This window comes from Genypterus blacodes, unplaced genomic scaffold (assembly GCF_046128005.1).
Source record: "Genypterus blacodes isolate CSIRO-AG114 ecotype Tasmania unplaced genomic scaffold, CSIRO-AGI_Gbla_v1 ptg000156l_1, whole genome shotgun sequence".
Taxonomy (NCBI): domain Eukaryota; kingdom Metazoa; phylum Chordata; class Actinopteri; order Ophidiiformes; family Ophidiidae; genus Genypterus; species Genypterus blacodes.
The window spans coordinates 7,686,930-7,708,526 of NW_027466957.1; the positions used below are offsets into that span (position 1 = coordinate 7,686,930).

Sequence of the window (21,597 nt, forward strand, 5' to 3'; positions counted from 1 at the left end):
ACAGCAGGGCAGGGCTGCACTACAGTGGCAACCTCCCCTGGGGATTATCCTGCTCCAGAGGCACTTAGCTCATGCGTCCAGGTTATTAAGACTGAGTCTGATTACCAGGCACAGGTTAGCCTGGGATCACAGTGGAGCAGACAAATCAATCCTGCAGTCGGGACTACAGCCCCTGCTACAGTTTGCATTGCAAGTAGTGGATGAGGACATACTTAAAAGGTCATTGGTCTGTTATGAGGGATACAGAGGAAGCAATTTCTGAGATAATCTGTGAAAACATTTCAATAAAGAGAACCTGGGAGTCCCCTTAGTTTTACACTCTTGAGCAGCTGTGCATTTTTCTTTATAATTACTAAAAAACTAATAATGGGGCTTCTGACTCATCTCTGTCATTGATTAGTCAAGGGAGACCCTGAGACAAAGTATCCAATGAACCCCACTTGCCAGTGTGTCTGTCTGATCAATCTATTCACCCACTGAAGCAGCTTTTGTCTCCCTTTATACCAACCAGTGACCTGGGATCAAGAAGGCAAAACTGGAGTTGTGTAAGAAAAGACCATTCCCAATATATTCTCTGTAGAACTGAGCGTGTGTGTATTTCAGATGTCGTACACACAGATCAGTCATGTGATAGTTGCTTGTATGTGAGTGTCTTGAGGCTCTTTAGGACTGTAGGACTAAACTGCTCCATATCATTTAATTGGAAAATACAGTATGAACTACTTCCTTACTTTTACAGAAATTTATTTGCAGTTTGTGTTTCTGTCAGTGTGTAACTATTCTGCCACCATCATTACTATGGACCATCATTACATCTCCTAAACTCTGGGATCACAGTCAGTTTCACAAAGACACATACTTCCCTGTGAAGTGACTTGGGATAAAATCTCGTAAACTGTGTCCATTTTACGCATAATAAGGAATATAGAGTTCATTCCAGACCGTCGAAATAATTTGGAAACAGCTCCACGGATAAGTTTGTCCCGCCCTCCAAAGGGAGCGGGGCTCTCCCTGCCTCCATGAGCCCGGGATCGGGGCACAAACTTTGCCGCACAAGTTTCCTTCAGGAGCTCACCAGCATTGCAAAATCAAGGACGCAAGGTAGGAAAGACGATTTTGTATTCTAACAGCCATCAAACCGCCCGTGTAACAATCGGCTTTAACGCACAATTTAACACAGTGAGATCCACAGGTTGATTTTTCGCTGACAGTTCTTTTTTAGAAAATCTATGATTAAAAGAACAACAGGGGGGAAAAAATTATTAATGTTTCTGAAAGTAAATCCACGCGGTTATAAATGACTGATATTGTTTGACATTTTCTCGAGGGGGGATTAAACCGCTGCAAGTGTGTGGTTAGAATTCCCCTATAATCCTAATTCAAAATGTCCCTTTGGATTTTAATTTGAATTCAACCTTAAGAGGCAGGTTATGTTCCACATGCAAGGCTATAACGTGGCGGTTTAAACACGGATGTGTGTAACATTCTTCATCATAACATTTCTTTCTAAATTGGAGAGTTATAACACAAACAATTATCGCTAGTGAAGCTTTTTGAAGTACGCATTTCAACGTGTTTGTTTGGAGATGATAGAAATCAGTATTTGCTCACGTGTGTGTGCGTGCATGTGTGCATGTGTGCATGTGTGTGTATGTGAGCAGAAGGATAAAGGTCAGTTTCCCTGTCTGGGATGAAATGCTATGTAAAGTCCATAAACTGATTGTTGGACTCACATCCCAACACACTGTTTTTCATTCAAAGAAACCAGACCTATCAAAGCATTTAAGATACAGCCAGATGAGTCTCAGACACAGATACTTGGGGTTTTGGTTCATCTGGCTAAATGAAGTTAAAACACCATGCTGGTGGGCCATGTGCCAGTTAAAGATCTGGTAAAATGGTTTTGTGCCCAGAGCACACAAAGACTTCATTGATTCTCCAAATGGTGCTGCAGTGCACTTTGTGTTGGTCCATGGCCTTGGCTGAGTAAAGAAAGTAGAAGTGACAGAGTCTGACAGTCATCATACAATGTATTGATCAAAGTATGTTAAGTGATATAGGCATTATTACTTTCAGATAGATCGTGCTGAAGGCTTTGCTCAGTGCACCGGGAATTCTCAGCATTTTGAAATGCAGAAAATTATGTAAATGTTAACATCTGCTACGGTTTGGGTTTAATCAGGAATTCCTGTTGTTTAGGCTGGACTCGCACAGTGTAGCAGGATGTAAACAGCAAATTCATAACTAAATTAATCTCTGATTTGAACCAAACTGAAATGTCACATACGTTTCAGCTCATAAATCTCATAGGACTCAAAAGCAAGCAGTGAGCAGGAACAGAAAAAGTAAAATAGAAAACACCTGGTTTTCAATCTGCTCTGATTTGAAGTCACAACACTTCCACTTCCTCACAGCACGAGGCCAGTTTCTGCTGCCACTTTTTTTTTAGGTATGCCGACATTTACTGATAACAGATAATCGTGTGTGCAACACGTTGGTCACACTATCGTTGTATGTTACACTAATTTAGTGCAGTGGAACTGATAATGTGCTTTTTCAGCACTGTTTCGCCAGCAACTAGTTTATTATTATAAACAATATTTGTTTGTATTGTACATATTTCTTTCAATCCCTCTTCAGCTTTGGCCAAATTTCCATTTGCAATCAACTATAGCCCATGGCTCAGGCTCCCTTTGGTGCCAATAGCCATGGCACGGAGAAAGCTACGTTTGGCAGGCCGTCAAATGAAAGCATTAACGTGAAAATGATCCAGAATAAATGGCACTGACTGGTATCACCTGTCAGGTAACTTTTTTTTTTACTGTAAATACATCATTTAACATTAACAATTGTTTCTTTTAACAGGCTAAAAGACACACATTCTTTCTCATCTGGATAAAAAACTTTAGCCTGAAGAAAAACATTCTAATAAGGACTGAAATAAGGACCTGAAATAATTTTCTAATATCAAAATGGATATTTGGAAGCCAACGTTGTTCTTGTGCTGGACGATGCTGTGCATGGACACCTGTCTCAGCCAGAGAGACTGCGCAGGTGTGGATTGTCCTCCTATGCACAATTGCATAGAAATAGTTTCAGAGAAGGGGTCATGCTGCCCTACCTGTGCTCAAAAGGGCTGCACGTGTGAGGGTTACCAGTACTATGACTGTGTCCAAAAAGGCTTCCGGAAAGGGAAAGTCCCAGAGGGAGAATCCTACTTTGTTGATTTTGGAAGCACAGAATGCTCTTGTCCTCAGGGAGGAGGGAAGATTAGCTGTCATTTTATTCCGTGTCCCGAAATCCCACCCAACTGCCTCGACATTGTACAACCTGAAGATGGATGTCTGGAATGTGGGCGAGTTGGCTGTATCCATGGCAACAAGAAGTATGAGGCAGGACACTCCTTTCAGATAGACCCGTGCCAGGTTTGTCACTGTCCAAATGAAGGAGGAAGCTTGATGTGTTTGCCTGTCCAAGGATGCAACCCGTATAGTGTTAATAAGCCTACGCAAGAGAGTAACAACAATCCGTCGGGTGACATTAGCAAACCTCACGACAGACGACAGACAAATCCGCTGGAACCGCTCTCCAAGCTGGCACTGGGAAACACTCTCCCACTGTATAAGGAGGACCCACCCAATTTTGGCACAGAGGATTATGACTATACATTGGCAGAGCCTACATCTTCCACTCCTCAGGATCTGGCCCTGCCACTGGAATCTACTACAGTACCACCAACTTACTCAGAGTCAAGCTCCATTTCCGTGAGCTCCTCTGATGGGAGGAAACACGAGCTGAGAGTAAAACAAAGAAGCCCTGATGGCGAGAAGAGCAGTCAGTCTGAGGTCAAGCACCACGCAGATCCAACCACTACCAGGGCCCAGAAAGACACATCGACAGTGTTAACAACTACAACCACACACAGAGTGACCACAGAAGACCACAGGCCAGGGCAGGAAGCCGTTGAGAAGACCATCAGATACAACAACGGCAGGGAGTCGTATAAAGACGCAGCTCGAGCCAACAAGGGTGCTGTCAGACACACCGGACAGCACAAGCACAGGCATACGGGCAGTCATGGGAGATCTCACGCCTCAGGCCATAAAGGTCAAGAAAAGGTCTCAGCTGATCCCAAGCACCCTGATGGTGAAGAGGTGCGTGACTCATTCCCCACAATCCAGTTCAGTCCCACCAGCAGGGCTCCTGTGAGGGTGAAGGAGGATGGAGAACAGCCACGCAGACAACCCCAAACGCTTTACAACTACCAGCCTTCCCACGTCGAAGGAGAAGAAGAAGAAGAAGACACAGGTATGCTTGCCCATTATAAAGTTTGGAACATCACCAACGCTGTAATTTGTGTTTACAACAACTACAGTAAGACTATAGACCTAATAAACGTTTTGATTTGCTCACTGCCAACATCCAGATATGTTAGGACACGATTTACAGCCTTGTGATGACAGTGTTGGGTTGGTACAGTTTCATCACACATCTTCCTCTTCCTCCTTTCACATCCTGCCTTTTTTAGGAGGAATTCATAATCACTCTATTCAAGCTGGCAGTGGTCCAGGAAAAACAATTGTTCATGGAAAGTCTGTGATCCCTAGATAGCATTTATCTACCTACACTGTGTACTTAGTATGGATTCTATGCCCATTCATGTTGAGGGAATAACATATTTCTGTCTTGTTCTTTATAAATATGGGTTAATAGTAAATCCAGAGATATAGATTTACACGACGTTGCTACAGTCTAACTGCCATGTGACTTTCAGCATGCTGTCAAACAGTCCAGCCCCCTTCAGCCCAATCCACTGCAGGCATTGCAATAGAAAGCAGATGATGAAGTGATTACTAGTTTGTCTGGCAGATGTGTCACAGTTCACTGGGAACTAGGAAGAAAAGCATCATCTCGAGTTCCAAAGAAGGACTAATATGTTACGTACACACGATTTACAGTTAATGATCGTAACAACCCTTCTGAATAATGTAATCGAGCACGATCCCATGTAATCATCGAAATTTATGTTTTTCTCACATGAATTCTCCTCAAGGCTCCTCAAACACTAGTGATTGATAAGCTTCCTGCGCAGAAATCCTAATCTATATTTCTTCAAATGTCATTCATGTCTTTATGTCTGAATATAATCACATTTCTCTAAGAGGTCTGTATGACTTTCTCCCATGTCTGGGCCTGTATTTGTTAATTATCAAGATACCCTAAAACAAATATTCTCCATGTATTCCAAATTAGGTCGTGGTGATGTGGCTGACCAGTTTTGGTTGCAGATAGCACCGCCATGTGGCCTTTTATAAAGCACTTTTGTCTCATAAATCTCGAGCCATCACGGAAGCAAAACATTTCCCAGATTCCTCGGTTCAAGACAGATTTGTCGGTACGGTCCACACCCATTTCTGCCTGAAACCAATTAAAAGTAGTCTTCACTCGGTTCTGAGCATAACCTATATCCAAAGAAATTAGTATTTGTTTTTGATAGATCTAACAGTTTTCCTGTAGCTGTGTGTCAAGTTCTTGTAGGCTTCGTGAGTTTGATTTAAACCAGCATAACTCTTGAGCACTTGTGCGTTTGTGGCCAAATTTAGATGACATGTGCACAAATCAGCTCAGACATCCCGCTGTTTTTGTTTTCTTTCTTTCGTTTGGCCGGCACAGCAACGTGATAAATGATATCGGACGTTATTCAGTGGCTGTGAGTCTGACTCCACTGAAATTTAGCACAGTTTATCCTTACAAACCCCAGATTAGATTTATCCCCTTAAAATCATGGTCACCATCAGTCAATTGGCTTGATTATCTGTGGTGTTTTGATGCATATTAAGATTTTGTGAACATATCCTGTCATAGAAATACGCATTTTCAATCATCCTGTATGTCTGAGTTACGCAATCTGTTGAGTTCCTTCTTGTTAATGGAGTTTTGTCTAGCAAACAGCAATCTGGAGTTGTCCTCGCCCTCGTCTCTTGTTAACCTCCTTTACTACACTGTGACTTTTGTTGAGACCTGCCAGGATATTTCTTTCCTTTCAGCACCTGGCCTCCATAGGTATGTATAGTATGTGTGCATCCATGAGGTGTTTCTATGGGCAGCAGAGGCACATGTTTGAGTTCAGCAACGTCAGAAAAATATAGGTTATGGACTGTTTGTTGCTGTTTACCAAGCAGGCACTTTGACAGGGAGCATTACACTGATGTTTATTTAGTATAAGACTGAGCTTTTACACATTAGGGTATTCTGTTACTCTTCAGCCTGCCCACCCTAACAGCTTTGCCTTTTCTTCTACTTGTATGGAGCATGGAGATGGCCGTCGCTTGTTAGAGGCTGCATGTGAGGTTTCACAGTGATGGAAGCTTTCCAGAGCAGGGACATGTTAACGCACAGACAGGAAAAAACTCAGCAGATAAGACCCCTGAGTAATGCCTGTTATCAACGCCATTAGTGGAGGATGTTGAAGTTATTCAGAGAGGAAAAGCAAAAGCTTCAATAACAAGGGCACGGCCATTTCTTAGCAAACATAAATGATCTGTCTTTGGAGTGGAACACAGTGCAAGATGAATGTATTTTTTTTTCTTGCTTTCAGTCAATAACTCCCCCCTCGTTTACCCTCTCGGCCTCCACCGGGAGCAGTGTGTGCCGGTGGGGGGATGGGATTGTTTAGGCTTTCTGATCCTGTGCTGGACTTGGTATAGGATTTCTTGGGGGCTGTACCTGTGAGCGGCATAATACCCATGTGATGAATGAGACCACTGTTGTGGCGTGATTGCCAGACGCTACTCACTGCCAGTGTGATTACCCATCTCCCATGAGGCTGCCGGTTTCCCAGTCCTCCCAGTAATCACCCCATCTCAAGCACACCTTCACACAGCCTCACTCACCCTGCTCAGTAATTTCGCTGGCTACATTAGAATCAGCAGCCATCACTTCAGACGAAAGGAGGCGAATGTTAGACATGAATAACAGCAGATTAAACGTGTGCGTATAGAAAGCTTTGCCGTGCGTGGGAATGGGCTCAACAGCTGGACAATTTTCCTTATGATGAAAAGGAGGGTGGATTCCAGAGGTGGTCATGAGAAAGTTCACTCCTACTGTACCATTACTGTGAAGATTAGATTGGTTTACTCTCGTTAATCTAGGGTGCTTTCCCGGTCGTTTCCAAGAATTTCAACGTATCTGAAGTCTGCAACATGTCTTTACTGCAAACCGCCTGATCCACATGTCACACGTGTGTATAAATAAAAAATAATATCGGCTCCAGATGCAGGAAACCAGTCAATAACAAGAGCCATGAGAGATGGGTGAGAAATTACAACCCAATAGCAGCTCTGCTTCTTTTACACATCTGTCATCAACATAGTGCAGAGTGCAGTTGTGTACCGCTGATTTCTGACACACAGATATGAAGTACGATAAACTTCTCATATGAACTAATGCATGTTTTTTTTTCTTTAAGATATATGATTTAGATTAATTCCATCTGTTGGGACTTCTGCCAGGATTTGTGTTATTTTTGTCCAAAATCTAAGTTTGGATGGATTTCTTGTGACAAAAAATGAGCAAATGTTCCTTAGTTGTGTTATGTGACCACACCTTTGAATAGATCAGGCTGAATAATACAACACAAGAGAGGGCACATACACGTCACACAACTGTGGAGAATATTTGCTCACTGATTTGAGATCTGATTCCATGTACAAAAAGCCAATTTACACCAATGCTGATTTAACGGCATTGTGGTGGCGACACAGTTACACGCTCTTCATGCTTGGATGGTTCAAGGACACACGCGGCACCTGTGAGAAACACAGTGTCACTGACAATCAACAATGCCTCCTTTATTGCACCATTAGTGACAAGTGCTGACAGAATATTATTATTGAGCTAATCTAATCTCACAAAGGTGTAATTGGATTGGATGTTACTGTGTGAAATAGAGGCCAAACCTCTGGGCTCTCTTCAACTGTAACCCCAGTGAGGAGAAAAGATGGATGACACGTTTCTGATTCAATCTCAGGCAGATTGATTAGTTTAGATTAATAGCTGTCAACAATTGAAGCGTAATACGTCATTTGTTTTATGAATGAAGCCATGGCGATAACGAGGAGAATACTCCCTCTTATTTCACAGCCAGCTGCTCTTAGACATGTTCAGAAGATGTGATATCACAGTCACACTAGGAACTAGACACACACACACACACACGCGCGTGCTTCTCACACAAACGTCGCCACGCTTTTAAGCTTTCACCGTCAGTGACAAGTTCAGCCGCACTTGTTTGTAGCGTTTGTGAGCTGGTGACCTGTGCACATTTGTCAGTCCTGTTCTCTCCGGCCCACCTGTTTTGTAAATCACCGCTGTGTCCACAAAGGGGGAGCTTTGATGAGTGGCAACGCGCGGCTTTATGACAGCTCCCAGGCATGTCCAGAGTTGCCCCTTTTTGGTTGTTAGTGTGGCTTCATATTTTCAGGGAGTGATGTCACAGGTTTTGGATTTGGATGAGAGCAACACATCTGGTGTTCACTCTAGTCTAATGGGCAGATATAATGAGAGGCTGAGAGTACAGAGATGCTCCTATGAAATCTTCCATTGTGCGATCCTGATAAATCACCCTGGCTAATTATCACTCCTCTGAATGGAACGGAGTTTGCTGCTCAGGCTTAATTAGAAGGCCTGTCAAAGATACGGGGAGAGACTGGGTCAGCATCGCTGGGATATGTAATTCAGCTTAAAGTTTCTTTTCATGTATAGCGACTACTTTGACTCTGTATACGTTCCCCCTGCTGTATGCACACATGGAGCAAATTTGTTTAACGTACACGACGAGGGAACAGATTCCACCTGGAGAAAATGAAAAAGAGCAAAAGATGAAGGGTGAATAATTATGTTCCCTGTCTTTTAATATACATTCACCCAGGTTCAAAGCAACTTGTTAAACTTGTGGGACTGGAGTTGAGTCACTGTGTCTTTCAAGGTTTAGATTTTCTCATTTTTAAAACTATAAATTACAGACGCCGCATCACTCATGTGCTGCGTTCTGGAGTAACGGCCTTGATGTCAAAACATAAAGGGCGAGTCAAGGTTCAACACCTGTAAAGCTGAGATGAGAAGACATTTGTGTTCCATCCAGATTCTCAATAGTTTACAAATCCTGATTGGATCCTGACTGACGGGGGGAAGACGTGTATGTCGTGAGTCTTTTACAGTGCAGGAGCCACAAATCAAAGCTGGAATGCGCGGCCCTGTTATTGCCGTAACACGTATATTTTCCCTGTAAACCAGATAATGTGTTTTTGCCCCGTCTGCTCCCTGACCCAGTTAGAAAACAAAGCTCTAATGTGTTACTACTCCTTGTTCCTGCTCCAGCACTGATGAGCCTCATGTGAAAAAAATACAAATTCGCTTTAATTTCGTCGAGACTTGGATTTCATCCTTGTTCTTGCCAATGTCACTAAGTGCCGAGTCTGGAAAGAAAAACAGCTTTGTGCAGAGTACAGTGTGCACAACAAAATACGCAGAGAACTAAGTGATCCTCCAACAGCGAGTGTGTTGACTTATCGCACTCCTTTTCTATTAGAGCACCTCAACTTTACTTCAACTCCCTAAATGTTCTCGCGCCCAAACACACTGATGCATTAATCCCGTTTGTCATCCCGTCACAGCGTCTGCCAAGGAGCTGGTGAAAGCCTGCTGCCAGACTGGCCAGGAATGGGCTTCGGCTAAAGGCCACTGCAACAACATGGACCCGCCCACAAAAGATAGGCGCTCCATCTGCTGGTAAGACGGTCGTTAAACGCCCATCCACATCATTTAGTTTAACTCTCATAATTAAAAGCAGCACACTGTAATTCATCTTTAATTACATTGTGTGGAGAGGTACTTACAACGCCTGTTTATTGGTCTTTGAATTTGAAGGTGATTTTATTGAAGTGTGCATATTGTAGTCATTTGTCTTTATAGCTCCCCTGAGAAACACTGCAGGATATACATATTTCCTTATTACCGGTGTTTTCTTCTGAGATCAGTTACATTTAAGTGAAATTTTCTTTGGAAATGCCAAATGCTCTTAAGGGATTTGACTGGCTGCTGATTAAGATTTAAATTTCCACAGCAGCACTGCTATGCATCCCGACTCTCTTTCTCTTCCAGCCCTTAATTAGATTTCAGAGGACGCTTCCGACTCGGTCAGCTCCATCGCCGAAGCGGTGGGAAGCAATCACTGTTGCTTCATGCTCAAAGTTGCCGTCCAAACATTCTCCCGTGTGCTTTTCCCCCCGTCAGGACCGCCCAACAACAGTGCTGCGTGGGCTCGCTGAGAGAGAGTCGGTGTTTGGCCGGAATGAACGCAGCCAGGGGAGGAAATGTCTGCGAGGAGGATGCCAATGACAAATGTGGAATCGATGCCTACAAGGCTAGTAACACTGACCAGATAACACAGCAAGAGCCAAACATAACCGGGTTTACAGTCAAACATCCTACAGAGGAAATATCATATTAAACCTACGACCGTCTTTAAATTAGAAGTTGACAATTTTGTTCGTCCACAGTAGAATTGCACTGACCTGAAGAAGACTCATGACAGCTTTATTCTGGACGTCTCCCACTGCTGTACTTCCCTCTGTTATTCAATTACTGTATTCAATTTGGACTAAATGCTCAAGGGCCAATTACAATCAAAGGTTCCCACAGTTCTATAAGCATCTTGAAGTGGAGGACACAGCCACAGGAGCAGTGATAAACTGCGGCCTGGTCACGGGGGCCTCTAACTGTCATATATTAGTCCAGATTTCCATCAATTTACCCTCTGAGTGACCTACCAAAGACCCTTTGTGCAGCATGCAACCATTATCAACTCAGTACTCTATTACGGCTGTTAATATTAGTTTTCAACACCTCTTCGTGTGACTCCTGTAGACTTAATACGATGCCGACTACAGCCGTGCTGCAGCAGAGTGGTCATTACTTGAGTTTTATGTTGGGCCATGCCTCTCGCTGCTGTGGGCTCTTGCTGAGAGACAGAGGGTCAAAGGTCGCATGCGAGGGGGGGAGTTTCCCTGAATTGAGACCATATCGCAATTCAGAAAAAACAAACCTTTGCATGTGGTCTGTTGCGTGCAGTGTTTTTCATAAACTGTTTTTCCAAGCGCAGTAGTTACTCTAATGAGCCACACAATCCCTTACTTTAAACTACATTATTGCCCAGTATGCAGTATGTATTGAGTATATATGTATAAAGCCACTTTCCACTTGCAGGAGTGCTGTGGCTGTTGCTCGCTGGGGCTGCAGGTTGGCCGCGAGGGCCACGACTGCGACGCCCACCAGTACCTGGGCCGCGACTGCAGACACGTCTTCCTCGCCTGCTGCGAGGGCGAGCGAGGGAGGCCGGCTGGGAATGGAGACGGCTGGCACGCCATCAAAGAAAAGCCCATTCTAGACTCCACTGCCCTGCCAAAGAAAGGTATTGTTAACAAACACACACACACACATTCACGCACACACAAACTTGCAATGCTAATGTGTTGCATGCACTCCATTGTCTTTGCCAAGGACGCAACACACACTCCAAGAGAGGTTGGAGGCCAGAGGGGGCAAAGTAATACACTGGTGCACTTCCAGAGAAAAGTACTGATTTACACAAAAGACTCACGATTTAGTTGATTCTAGCTGTTAAGGGAAGATTTATTTGATTCTAGCTGTTAAGGGAAGTATTATAAGGTGGTCCCTCAACCCCCCTGAAGAATGGTGCCCCTCATTGGCCTGCAAGAGCAAAGTACAATACCCCAGTTCACCCATTTACTGTAATTCTAAGAGATCTAGGGCCCGCCTGGAACCGCCTTAAATCCTCTTCTTAAAGCACTCTGAGCTGGAGACATATTTGCACTGACAGAAAAGGAAAGAAAGCTTTTACAGTAAAGATATTAACTGTTTCCCACCTATTTCGCCTTCGCACATACTGTATCTCTCTACACACTGATGTTTTTGCACGTTCATGAAGCACACTCTCCCCGCGCCCCTGCAGTGTCTGACAGTCCGTTCCCCAAAGAGGCCTTCTCCATCGGCGACGAGCAGGAGAGGGAGAACGCGGCGGAGGGTCCCGTGGAGGTGGAGGACATGGACGAGTGCCTGATATACGAGGGCAGCCTCTGCCACCACAGATGCGTCAACACGCCGGGCTCCTTCAGATGTGAGTGCTTCCCCGGATACACGCTGCAAGAAGACGGTTTTACTTGTGCGCAAGGTAAAGACCACCGTGCAGCGATACGAGACTTTTATAACCCCAATGATGCTGGCATGTAATAAAGTGACTCTGCTCTTTGAAATATGATTTACAGCTCACATTGCTTGCAGGAAGACCCCATTTGTTGCAATTTGTCTAAACACTCAGAGTGTATTATTTTCCCGGTCTTTCTGAGAGTTCCTTCCTGTCTGCAAGCGCTGATACCGCCTAATAATAGTTATCCTAATCACACAGTAACATTTATTTCCTGGACTGATACCAAAGCTCAACCTACGACACACTTCTGCTGTTGTCGCTGTGTCTTAATCTAAGTTGTGCTTAGATTAATATTATTGTGTTGTAAGTATTTTCATTTTAGGCTGAATGACTTTGCTACAGTGCAGCAGACTTTAATCAACAGTAGCTTTCACCATCACAAGCTTGTCCCAACAGGAAACTAATGCTAGAGCTCTCCTTGGCAAATTACAGTGAGGGATGGAGCTCACTAATAAAAGAAACTGTTTGTCTGCAGGCCATGTTTTTTCCTGTCTCACCTTTAGTGCTATTACAACTTTCATCTGTGGCTTCCTCGCCTCATATCGCCGGGGCGAAAATGAAGCCGTTGCACAAGGTGTAAGCCACTAACTAAGAGCAAAGTAGACGGCAAGGTGGAAAGCGAGATTACAGTGCAATTAGCTTCTCCTGTGATGAAATTATTCGTGTCTCCGCAGAGACGGTGGACGAGGAGAACAAGCTGAGGGAGGACGACAGAGCAGCGCCCGAGCCCACCGCCCTCCCTCCACCTCCTACACAGCCCCCCGTCCCGATGGACCCCTGTGAAGGTAAGACACACGTGGACAGAGGGAGATGAATACCCGACACACCACAATTAACTCTTTCATTACACTTTATGTCTTAATCAGAAAGTGGAACGAGTAAGTTGCTGTATGTTTCGAGCAGCCAGTTTGTTTTCAGCAGTTACCAGTTGTTCTCCAGAGGTCCACATCATCCTTTGTGCAGGGTCACATTATGTTTCTCTTGTTTGGTTTCCATAACATCAGGGTGGAGGTCCCACACTGTCGTCAAACTGTTGGAAATTCAATATGACCGGGTCAGGGATCAACCTGGAAACAGGAAATGAGCCAACAGTTTTGCAGTAAATAGTGTTTATCTGACCCACGCAGAGGCACAGATCTCCTGTTTCATACTGTATGTGGCCTACAGGCTGTTTTGTGGAGCAGTGATATATTGCATTGTATTTGACTTTACTACCGCTCTGTTCAGGAAACAGCCTCTGTGAGCAACAGTGCACCCCGGTGGGGGGAAGGCCACAATGCTCCTGTTTCCCAGGCTTCTCTCTCCGAGCTGATGGACGTTCATGTGAAGGTGAGGAACTGAAACGTTGTCATAAGAAGCTGAAAGCGAGCGTCAGCTGTAGCAAAACTTGAGCTCCAATGTTATCAGCAGACACTGACAAATGCTGCACACGAACAAAAGCAATTTCATACCGTTTTCTGAGTTTCAAATATTATTAGTTTCCTTTTCAGATGCTTCCAGTTGTCCTTTCTGTAGTGTGAGCCCGCTCCATTCCTCTACTGTAATTGTTCTGATTCTTCTAATAACTTGAAATTGCCTTTTCCTCCTGACAGCAAAACAAAACTCTCAATCCAGGTTAAAGTCTTTAAAGGGCTTGAATATATTTTACTACCAATTTACTACTATTTACAGTAAATTGGTTGTAAAATTATTTATTATGAACTATTTATTGACTATTTAATGTGGATCTTCTGCTTTTATTTATTTAATTTAACCTGAATACCTGTGCCAGTGTATCTTACTCTCTGCACACCATGTCCATCCTTTTATCTCCATGCCTTGGACTGAACTCTTCATTATGTTTGGGTTAAGACATAAGCACTGGTTTGGCTGCTGCTCCACGGCAGTGAACTCTGCTAGGGAGCTCAGCAGCAGCTCAGTGCGCTGACAAATTTCTCATTGTGTGGATTTTATACTCAGTGGCTTTGCCCCTAATCTTCCTCCCAGAGGAGGGTACAACCTGCCTCTTTAATCTGGCTGCAACTGTGTTACGCTTGCTGTTACACAGAAATACCAAGCAGGGCTCAGCTGTCGGTACTTTCCTGCATCTCCTCCACTCTTGTTCCTCAGCCTGTATCCAGACACTTACACAGTACACCTTTATTCTCGTTCTTCACGCTGACTCCACCTGACACGTTTCTCTTTCTTTTTTTTGTGTCAACATTTAGACATTAATGAGTGTTTGTCCACTCATGCCTGCCAGTTGAATGAGCGCTGTGTGAATACGGCAGGCAGTTACGTGTGTCAGAAGCAGATCACCTGTCCCCCGGGCTACCAGATCTACAACGACATCTGTGAAGGTACGCAGTAACACCCTTAAACTACCCGCAGTGGCTCAGGTGTGAATCCCATCAACACATGTGTTCTAAATGTTCACAGTCTAACAAATACACGTTGCTCAATGTTGAGGCATTATTGGCATCCACTGATTATGAAATTTCACATATGAGCACACCCAGGAGGGCATATCAAGGTGTATGACGCCAGAGAGTGTTTGCCTGTGAAATCTTGGCACAAGGAGCTTCATGGCTTTTCATTGTCTAGGAAGCTTCCTTTGAGGTGTAGCAGTAAACCTCCCAGTACGTCTCATTACTGAATCGTATTGGGTCCATGGAGGCGCTGAGGAAGGAGGACCTCTACAGATGATGGTTAGAGGGGTTGAGCTAATTTACAGCTGTTTATACCTGAAAAGAATGTTCAAGGGAGTGTAATGTAGTTAAGAATGCAGTAAGTGTCCAAATTATGACTATTTCATAAATAAAAAGCGTTTCTGTGCTGGGTCAGAAGTGAAATCCTCTTCTTTCTCACATCCTCTCACGAGTGACATGAATTTGCCAAACAAGGAGAAACCGAACTCCCTTGCTCAACACAATGACTCTGTCAGAACAACAAGCAAACTCTTTCACAACCTCACTCACTATCTTCCGACCTAACCCAATGTCAGTCTTTAAATGGCCTGCTCAGATGAGAAATGAATAACTCTTTAACCTTTCTAGCTTTTTTAAGGGCGGGGCTGGGTCCCTCTCTAATTTGTAAGGACCCATTACGTTCCTATTGCCTTGACTGGGAGCGAGGTCAGTGCCTCTCACACATTAATCCTGCTCCCTGGCTCCTCTTCCTGTGGCCGTCTGTGTTGGGCTGGCGGGGGTTCACTCAGCTCTGGATGGAGCTGCCAGGCTTGTGTCAGGAGCAAGATGCTCAATCACTATCTGCTGTTTAGAGACCCTCCTTATATCCGCAGGGCTGCCAGAGCTGGTTTTAGGCTGCTGTACTGCAATTACGGCGGCAAACTCATGCAAGCCTCGAGTAAACACGAGATTCTCATGAATTATTAACGCACACATCTGTACCACAGGTTGTTTTCTTTAGAGATTACCATTTCCCTGCAGTGCTGGTTCACGACACAGCAACAAATGTGGGAGTGTGATTGACAGGAGGTAGATCCCTTAGTAGGCAGGTGGTGAAAGACTCTGGGGGGGGATATACCACAGTGTTTTGCGAGACATTCAGACACTCACAGACGCAGACACAAATTGCATGCATATAACATCTGCTTCCACTTGAGGTAATAAGCCGTGGGCCCTTCTGTTGTAATATGTTATAATGAGAGTGATTAATATAAGAAATATTTTTGAACATAGCCTCGACATTATAATTTGATTCTTTTGTTCCCGTTTAACCTCTTAAGTATCTATAGGCATATATTTATGCACAGATGTGAGTTTTAGAATCTGCCGTTTAACCACACTACCATCCAGTGGTGGGTAATGGTATTACAAGTACAGCAGGTAATTCATCTCCCGGCAAGGAGATAACACATCGGGCGGATTAACAGACTGAAACTAATAATCTTTGATTTATACTGAAGTTTTGATGAATCATCCCCTTCGCCTCTCATTCCCTGTGTAATTCATCTTCATCCATCCAGATATCGACGAGTGTGCGCAGAGCAGCCATAACTGCGGGCTCGGCTTTGAGTGTGTGAATACGGAGGGCTCATTCAGGTGCAACCCCAAACCCCGATGCTCTGTGGGCTTTACCCAGGACACACAGGGCAACTGCTTAGGTAAGAGAAACCAGATATTTTTTAATATGCTGTGTATATCAAGAGTTCCAGGCTGAATATGTAATGGAACTGTAGCCTCAGCATACAGATCCAAAAGGCCTTCAAAGTATAGTTTAATGTAGAGGTACACAGTCTTACTCCACTCAATCTGATCATTTCCTCTGCTAAATGTTGGAAATGCCTTCTTACAGTGATTCATCAGGAATGCCAATCTGTGTAAAGTCATGAATCTAGCTCAGTACACAGATGGAAACGTCTCTGTTGGTAATTTCACAGCTTGCAGTAGACTTGGGATTGAATACTGCGTGCGTGGAGCAGCAGCAGTGCAGTGACAGAGGGGTTAAATGCCACACAGACAGGAGATCAGAGAGGTTGCTGTTAGGGGCTGCAGAGGGGTGGATAAAAGCCAGTCCTCTGTCCTCCTCCAGTATGAACTGATGCTGTGGAATTAGCCCCAAGGGGCAGGAACTGGGGCATGTCGAGGCAGCAGACATCACTGTAAAAGGAGTGTAAAAAGAAATGCTCTAAAATGAGAAAATGGAAGAAATTCTACGATATACACATGCACACTACACAGCAAAGTCATCCAGGGGAATGCAACTGTGTGATGTTTTGCTCTGCTTTGATATCACAGTGTGGCTAAAGACGAGCTGCCCTCCTTTCTCTTTCTCATCTCACACTGCGCTTATTTGTGCCCCCCGGGTCTTTATAAACTTCTCTCTGTGCGTATCTCGCTTCTCTTTGCCGTGTGTTTTTCTCCTCATCCCTCTCTTTCTGGCAGACATTGACGAGTGTACCGCTGGCACCTTGTCCCAGCCGTGCAGTTCAGGATATAGCTGCATCAACACAGTGGGATCCTACACGTGCCAGCGGAAGATTATACTAATGTGTAGCCGCGGGTACCACGCCAGCCCTGATGGATCCAGGTGCATTGGTAAGATCACCAACATGCACTCAGATATGATTCAAACACTTCAGAAATAAGTGATGTCGTGTTATTCTATAACTTCTGCTGTAGACGTGGATGAGTGTCAGAGCAATGTACATCGCTGTGGAGAGGGTCAGCTGTGCCACAATCTGCCGGGTTCCTACCGCTGCGACTGCCAGGCAGGCTACCAGTATGACACATTCAGACGGACGTGTGTGGGTATGTTGGCCAGCACGCGCAACCATTAGAGGAAGAAGAAGAAGAAGAAGCACGCCTACAAAACACTCACCTCCTTTCACTTTCACACCGCTGTAGAACCCCCCAGCCCCCCCTTCTTCTTCTTCTTCCCTCTGCTGCCTCTGTTTATTATTAACTACGGTTCTATGGCTGCTGCAGTTTCCCAGGCGGTGCCGCTGCAGCCTGGCCTCGGCTCTTGCAGCAGCGGCCGGCGAGCACGTTTCCCGCGGCAAAGGACTCCATTCTGCCCCTGCCGCCACCTCCGCCGCTGCCGCTTCGCCTTCTTGTTTCTGATTCACCGTGTTGTGACTCTCATAATAATGGACCGGGCTGAAGTGTTTAGACTATCAGCAGGCAGCTGGTCCCCTCACGTCACACTCTCGTTGACAAGCACACAAACACGCACAGGCCTGCACACATACAGCACCCAGACATGTAGGGAATCAAACCTCGACACACACTTGGTTGCACACATGCACGCAAACTGACAAAACCACACACACACACACACTTCTCACAGGTATGACACTCCTTCTTCCTCTCAGATGTAAATGAGTGCTGGCGCTACCCGGGCCGCCTGTGTGCCCAGACCTGCGAGAACACCCCAGGCTCCTATGAATGCTCTTGTACCGTTGGCTTCCGCTTATCCGGCAATGGCAAGAACTGTGAAGGTGTGTGTTTGCGTCTGCCCGTGTGGGTGTGAAGGAGTGTGTGCATCCATATGTGCAGTTTTTTCGCACGTTACTGTATGTTTGTGTATTTGTGCACGCAGACATGCCTGTGTGTGCATACATGAGGAGGGGCTTAGGCGTGTGTGTGTTTGAGAGAGAGAAAGAGAGAGAGAGAGAGAGATAGAGAGAGAGAGATTATATCAAAGATTTCCTGTGGATTGATGTTGATATTTTACTGGTGTTTCATATACTGTGTTCCATTCTTTCAAAATAAAACCCTATGAACTACAGCTTCTTCATATGTTGTGATTAAACATTACAAATCCGTTAATCTAATGATTTGTGACCCCTATAATTCCAGATGTGAATGAATGCTTGTCCAGCCCGTGCAGTCAGGAGTGTGCCAACATCTACGGGTCGTACCAGTGCTACTGTAGGCAGGGCTACTACCTGAGGGAGGACGGGCACACCTGTGAAGGTGTGGCGCCGTCTATTGTTCTCCTGCTCTTATAGCATGTTTAAGTCTCTCCTAGTCTCTGGATGTGTCTCACATGACTTCCTTTCTCTTTTCACTCAGACATCGACGAATGTTCCCAGAGCATGGGCCACCTGTGCACCTATAAGTGTGTGAACGTTGCCGGTAGCTATCAGTGCGCCTGTCCTGAATACGGTTACACCATGTCGGCAAATGGACGCTCCTGTCGAGGTGAATGAGTCCCGATCAAGCATGTACACACTTACATCAGATCATTTCCAGTGTGCTTCATCCTCCTCTTAAATGGCCGACAATATCTATATGCACGTTTAGCTCAACACAGAGTACAATGCCTGTGCTCAGATAAATATAATTGGTGGTTTTTACAGTGGCTCAGTGATTACCCAATCCATAAAACTTTATCAGCTCAAAGTTGGTTCTCCACTCATTTCAATTTCTGTATTTGAGCATTTGTTCCCCGCAAGAACTCAATTTAGTTTTACATGTTTCCGTAATGAGGCCTTTACTCAGAGTTAATTTGTTCAGTGGCTCACGCGTATCTCTCTCACTCTCCAGGCAGTAAACGCAGCGCTTACGTCTTGTCTTATGTCAAACTGTGCTTTGGGTTCTAGATATCGACGAGTGTGCCAGCGGGGCCCAGAACTGCTCTCTGGCTGAGACCTGCTACAACATCCAAGGAGATTACCGCTGCCTCGCTCTGGACTGTCCGCCAAACTACCGTAAAGTGTCTGACACGTAGGTTATAGCATCTGTTTGAAGCCGTAACCACACTGTAATCGTGCCGCATTGGTTTCTCACAACGTTAATTTGTACTGCATGGAATGGAATTATTCAGTGGTTTTCCTTGTTGACTCTGTTGACTTTAAGAGCTCATTCATGCTCAGTAATTACTCTTTCCTGACATATTTGACTCAGTTTTACTCAATAACCTATATTTTGCGTGTGCCTGACCTGACTTGTCTCTCCCGTAGCCGTTGCGAGCGGATCAGCTGTCCCAACTACCTGGAGTGTCAAACCTCTCCTCTGAGAATCACCTACTACTACCTCAGCTTCCAGTCCAACATCGTCATTCCTGCCCAGATCTTCCGTATCGGCCCGTCCCCTGCTTACTCCGGGGACAACGTCATCGTCAGCATCACCCAGGGAAACGAGGACAACTACTTCAGCACCCGAAAGCTGAACACCTACACGGGTGCCGTGTTCTTAAACCGGCAGGTTCCCGAGCACAGGGACTTCCTCATTGACGTGGAGATGAAGCTTTGGAGACAGGGGACGTTTTCCACTTTCATGGCCAAGATTTACGTCTTCATCACAGAGAATTCACTCTAACAGCCGGAGCCCAGTTGTGGCCACCATGGACCCAAATGTAACTCACAAGGACTGATTAAATCTTTATTTAACAATGTCGTAAAACTTACCACTGTGTCTCAGTGGGTTTATATCCTGTTGAAGTTGACTTTATCACAGCCCTGTAAAAGTAGATAAATATAATAAAATATTGTAATTTCTATCTGATTTACGAACATCCTAAACAATTTCAAACAAAAAATTCTATAAAATAGTTACACCTCTCTGCTATGACAATGAAAACAAAAGCTTGTATGCTCGGCTTGTTTTTATACCCTGATAATTAATATTCGTCTTGTATCGTCCCGTTAGCTGATGCCAGTTTAATTACACTGCGGCGGAAGGAGAAGAAATTGTTAATAAGAGTTTTTATTCCTGTGCCTGAACAGCTATTTCTTTTTTTTTTTCATTTATAACCCTGCGCTAAGTTTCCTGGTTTGTCTTTGAAGTAATTTTACCACTAATTTAATATGACCTTATATGGCATATACAGTATTTGTATCCTTGTAATCAGACATATCATGAATGGATGTATTATATTTTTTCTGCTTGATTCATAAGCCGCAAAGTATTTTTAATAAAATGTTTCAAAAATCCAATCCACTTTTGTGCGTTCACACTCAGTTGTAACTTTAACCTGCTTATTATATGAAACATGTTGGTGAAGTCGCCCGCTCTCTTTGTATATACAGAGTGTATATGATTCGTATTCTCGGTGAAGTGAAGTGGTTCAAGTATATAATCCATTCTTGTCCGGACATGTTACCCTGTAAATTTACTGTACATGCCTATTTACATACCTGTTCACACTTCACTAGTGAACTCACCCTGAGAATGAGCATCGTTCGTCAACACACACGGTATGACACACACGATTTATGAAAGCTAATGAAAGCGATGGCAATGTAGCGTTTGATATCTGAAACATAAACATTATAGTCTTCTGCGTGTGTGTGACTTCATTTAGGCTCCAAAGCATCTCAAGGGTTGTTGCGTTGAAAGAGTTAGACTTCCACCTACAGGCAGCCAACGGTCCTACTAGTTGGCTTTGCTCAAAAGCAGTAGAACCATCTAAACTTTCTAAAGAGCGAATTACATAAAAAAAATAAACTTCATGAATCAGGGGAATTTCACTCATAATCAGTTTAATGTTGACCGAGTGTAACTAAAGTAATAAAGAGTTTCCATTCAGTCATGACAACCTTCCTAACTGCTAATGTGCTCTAATAATAATAAGGTCATCTTTAGCTCAGGCCTGGAGTTCAGAGAACCTCCCAGACCCTCTGTAATCATCGGAAAGGGTGTGAGAGTCTTTCTGACAGCTGTATTGATTGTTGTGCATCCACACACAGCTCCTGGCCAGTTTTCTGTTCTCTGAGATGAGTTATACTCTCAAAGGTCATTTCAACCAAATAGACCAAGCTGCTCGCTTTAGTCCTTTACTAATTGTCTGGTATTCAAAGTCAGAACACAGCAAACGTGTTTCAAATACTGAGAGGATAGAAGTTGGTTAGTGGCAATCTTAGA

At 44.3% G+C, this 21,597-nt stretch overlaps 1 protein-coding gene across 1 annotated transcript; it reads left to right on the forward strand.

Annotated features, from left to right (window-relative positions):
• The first annotated feature begins 1,006 nt into the window (after positions 1–1,006).
• LOC143013023 (fibulin-2-like) lies at positions 1,007–21,018 on the forward strand. The gene is made up of 17 exons (XM_076166438.1): positions 1,007–1,101; positions 2,866–4,308; positions 9,675–9,789; positions 10,294–10,423; positions 11,266–11,470; positions 12,032–12,250; positions 12,961–13,071; positions 13,514–13,615; positions 14,494–14,625; positions 16,254–16,391; positions 17,173–17,325; positions 17,410–17,538; positions 18,102–18,227; positions 18,589–18,705; positions 18,805–18,933; positions 19,335–19,458; positions 19,695–21,018. The coding sequence occupies exons 2-17, from the start codon at positions 2,973–2,975 to the stop codon at positions 20,050–20,052; spliced, it is 3,624 nt and encodes a 1,207-aa protein (XP_076022553.1). The 5' UTR covers positions 1,007–1,101; positions 2,866–2,972; the 3' UTR covers positions 20,053–21,018.
• The last annotated feature ends 579 nt before the right edge of the window (positions 21,019–21,597 follow it).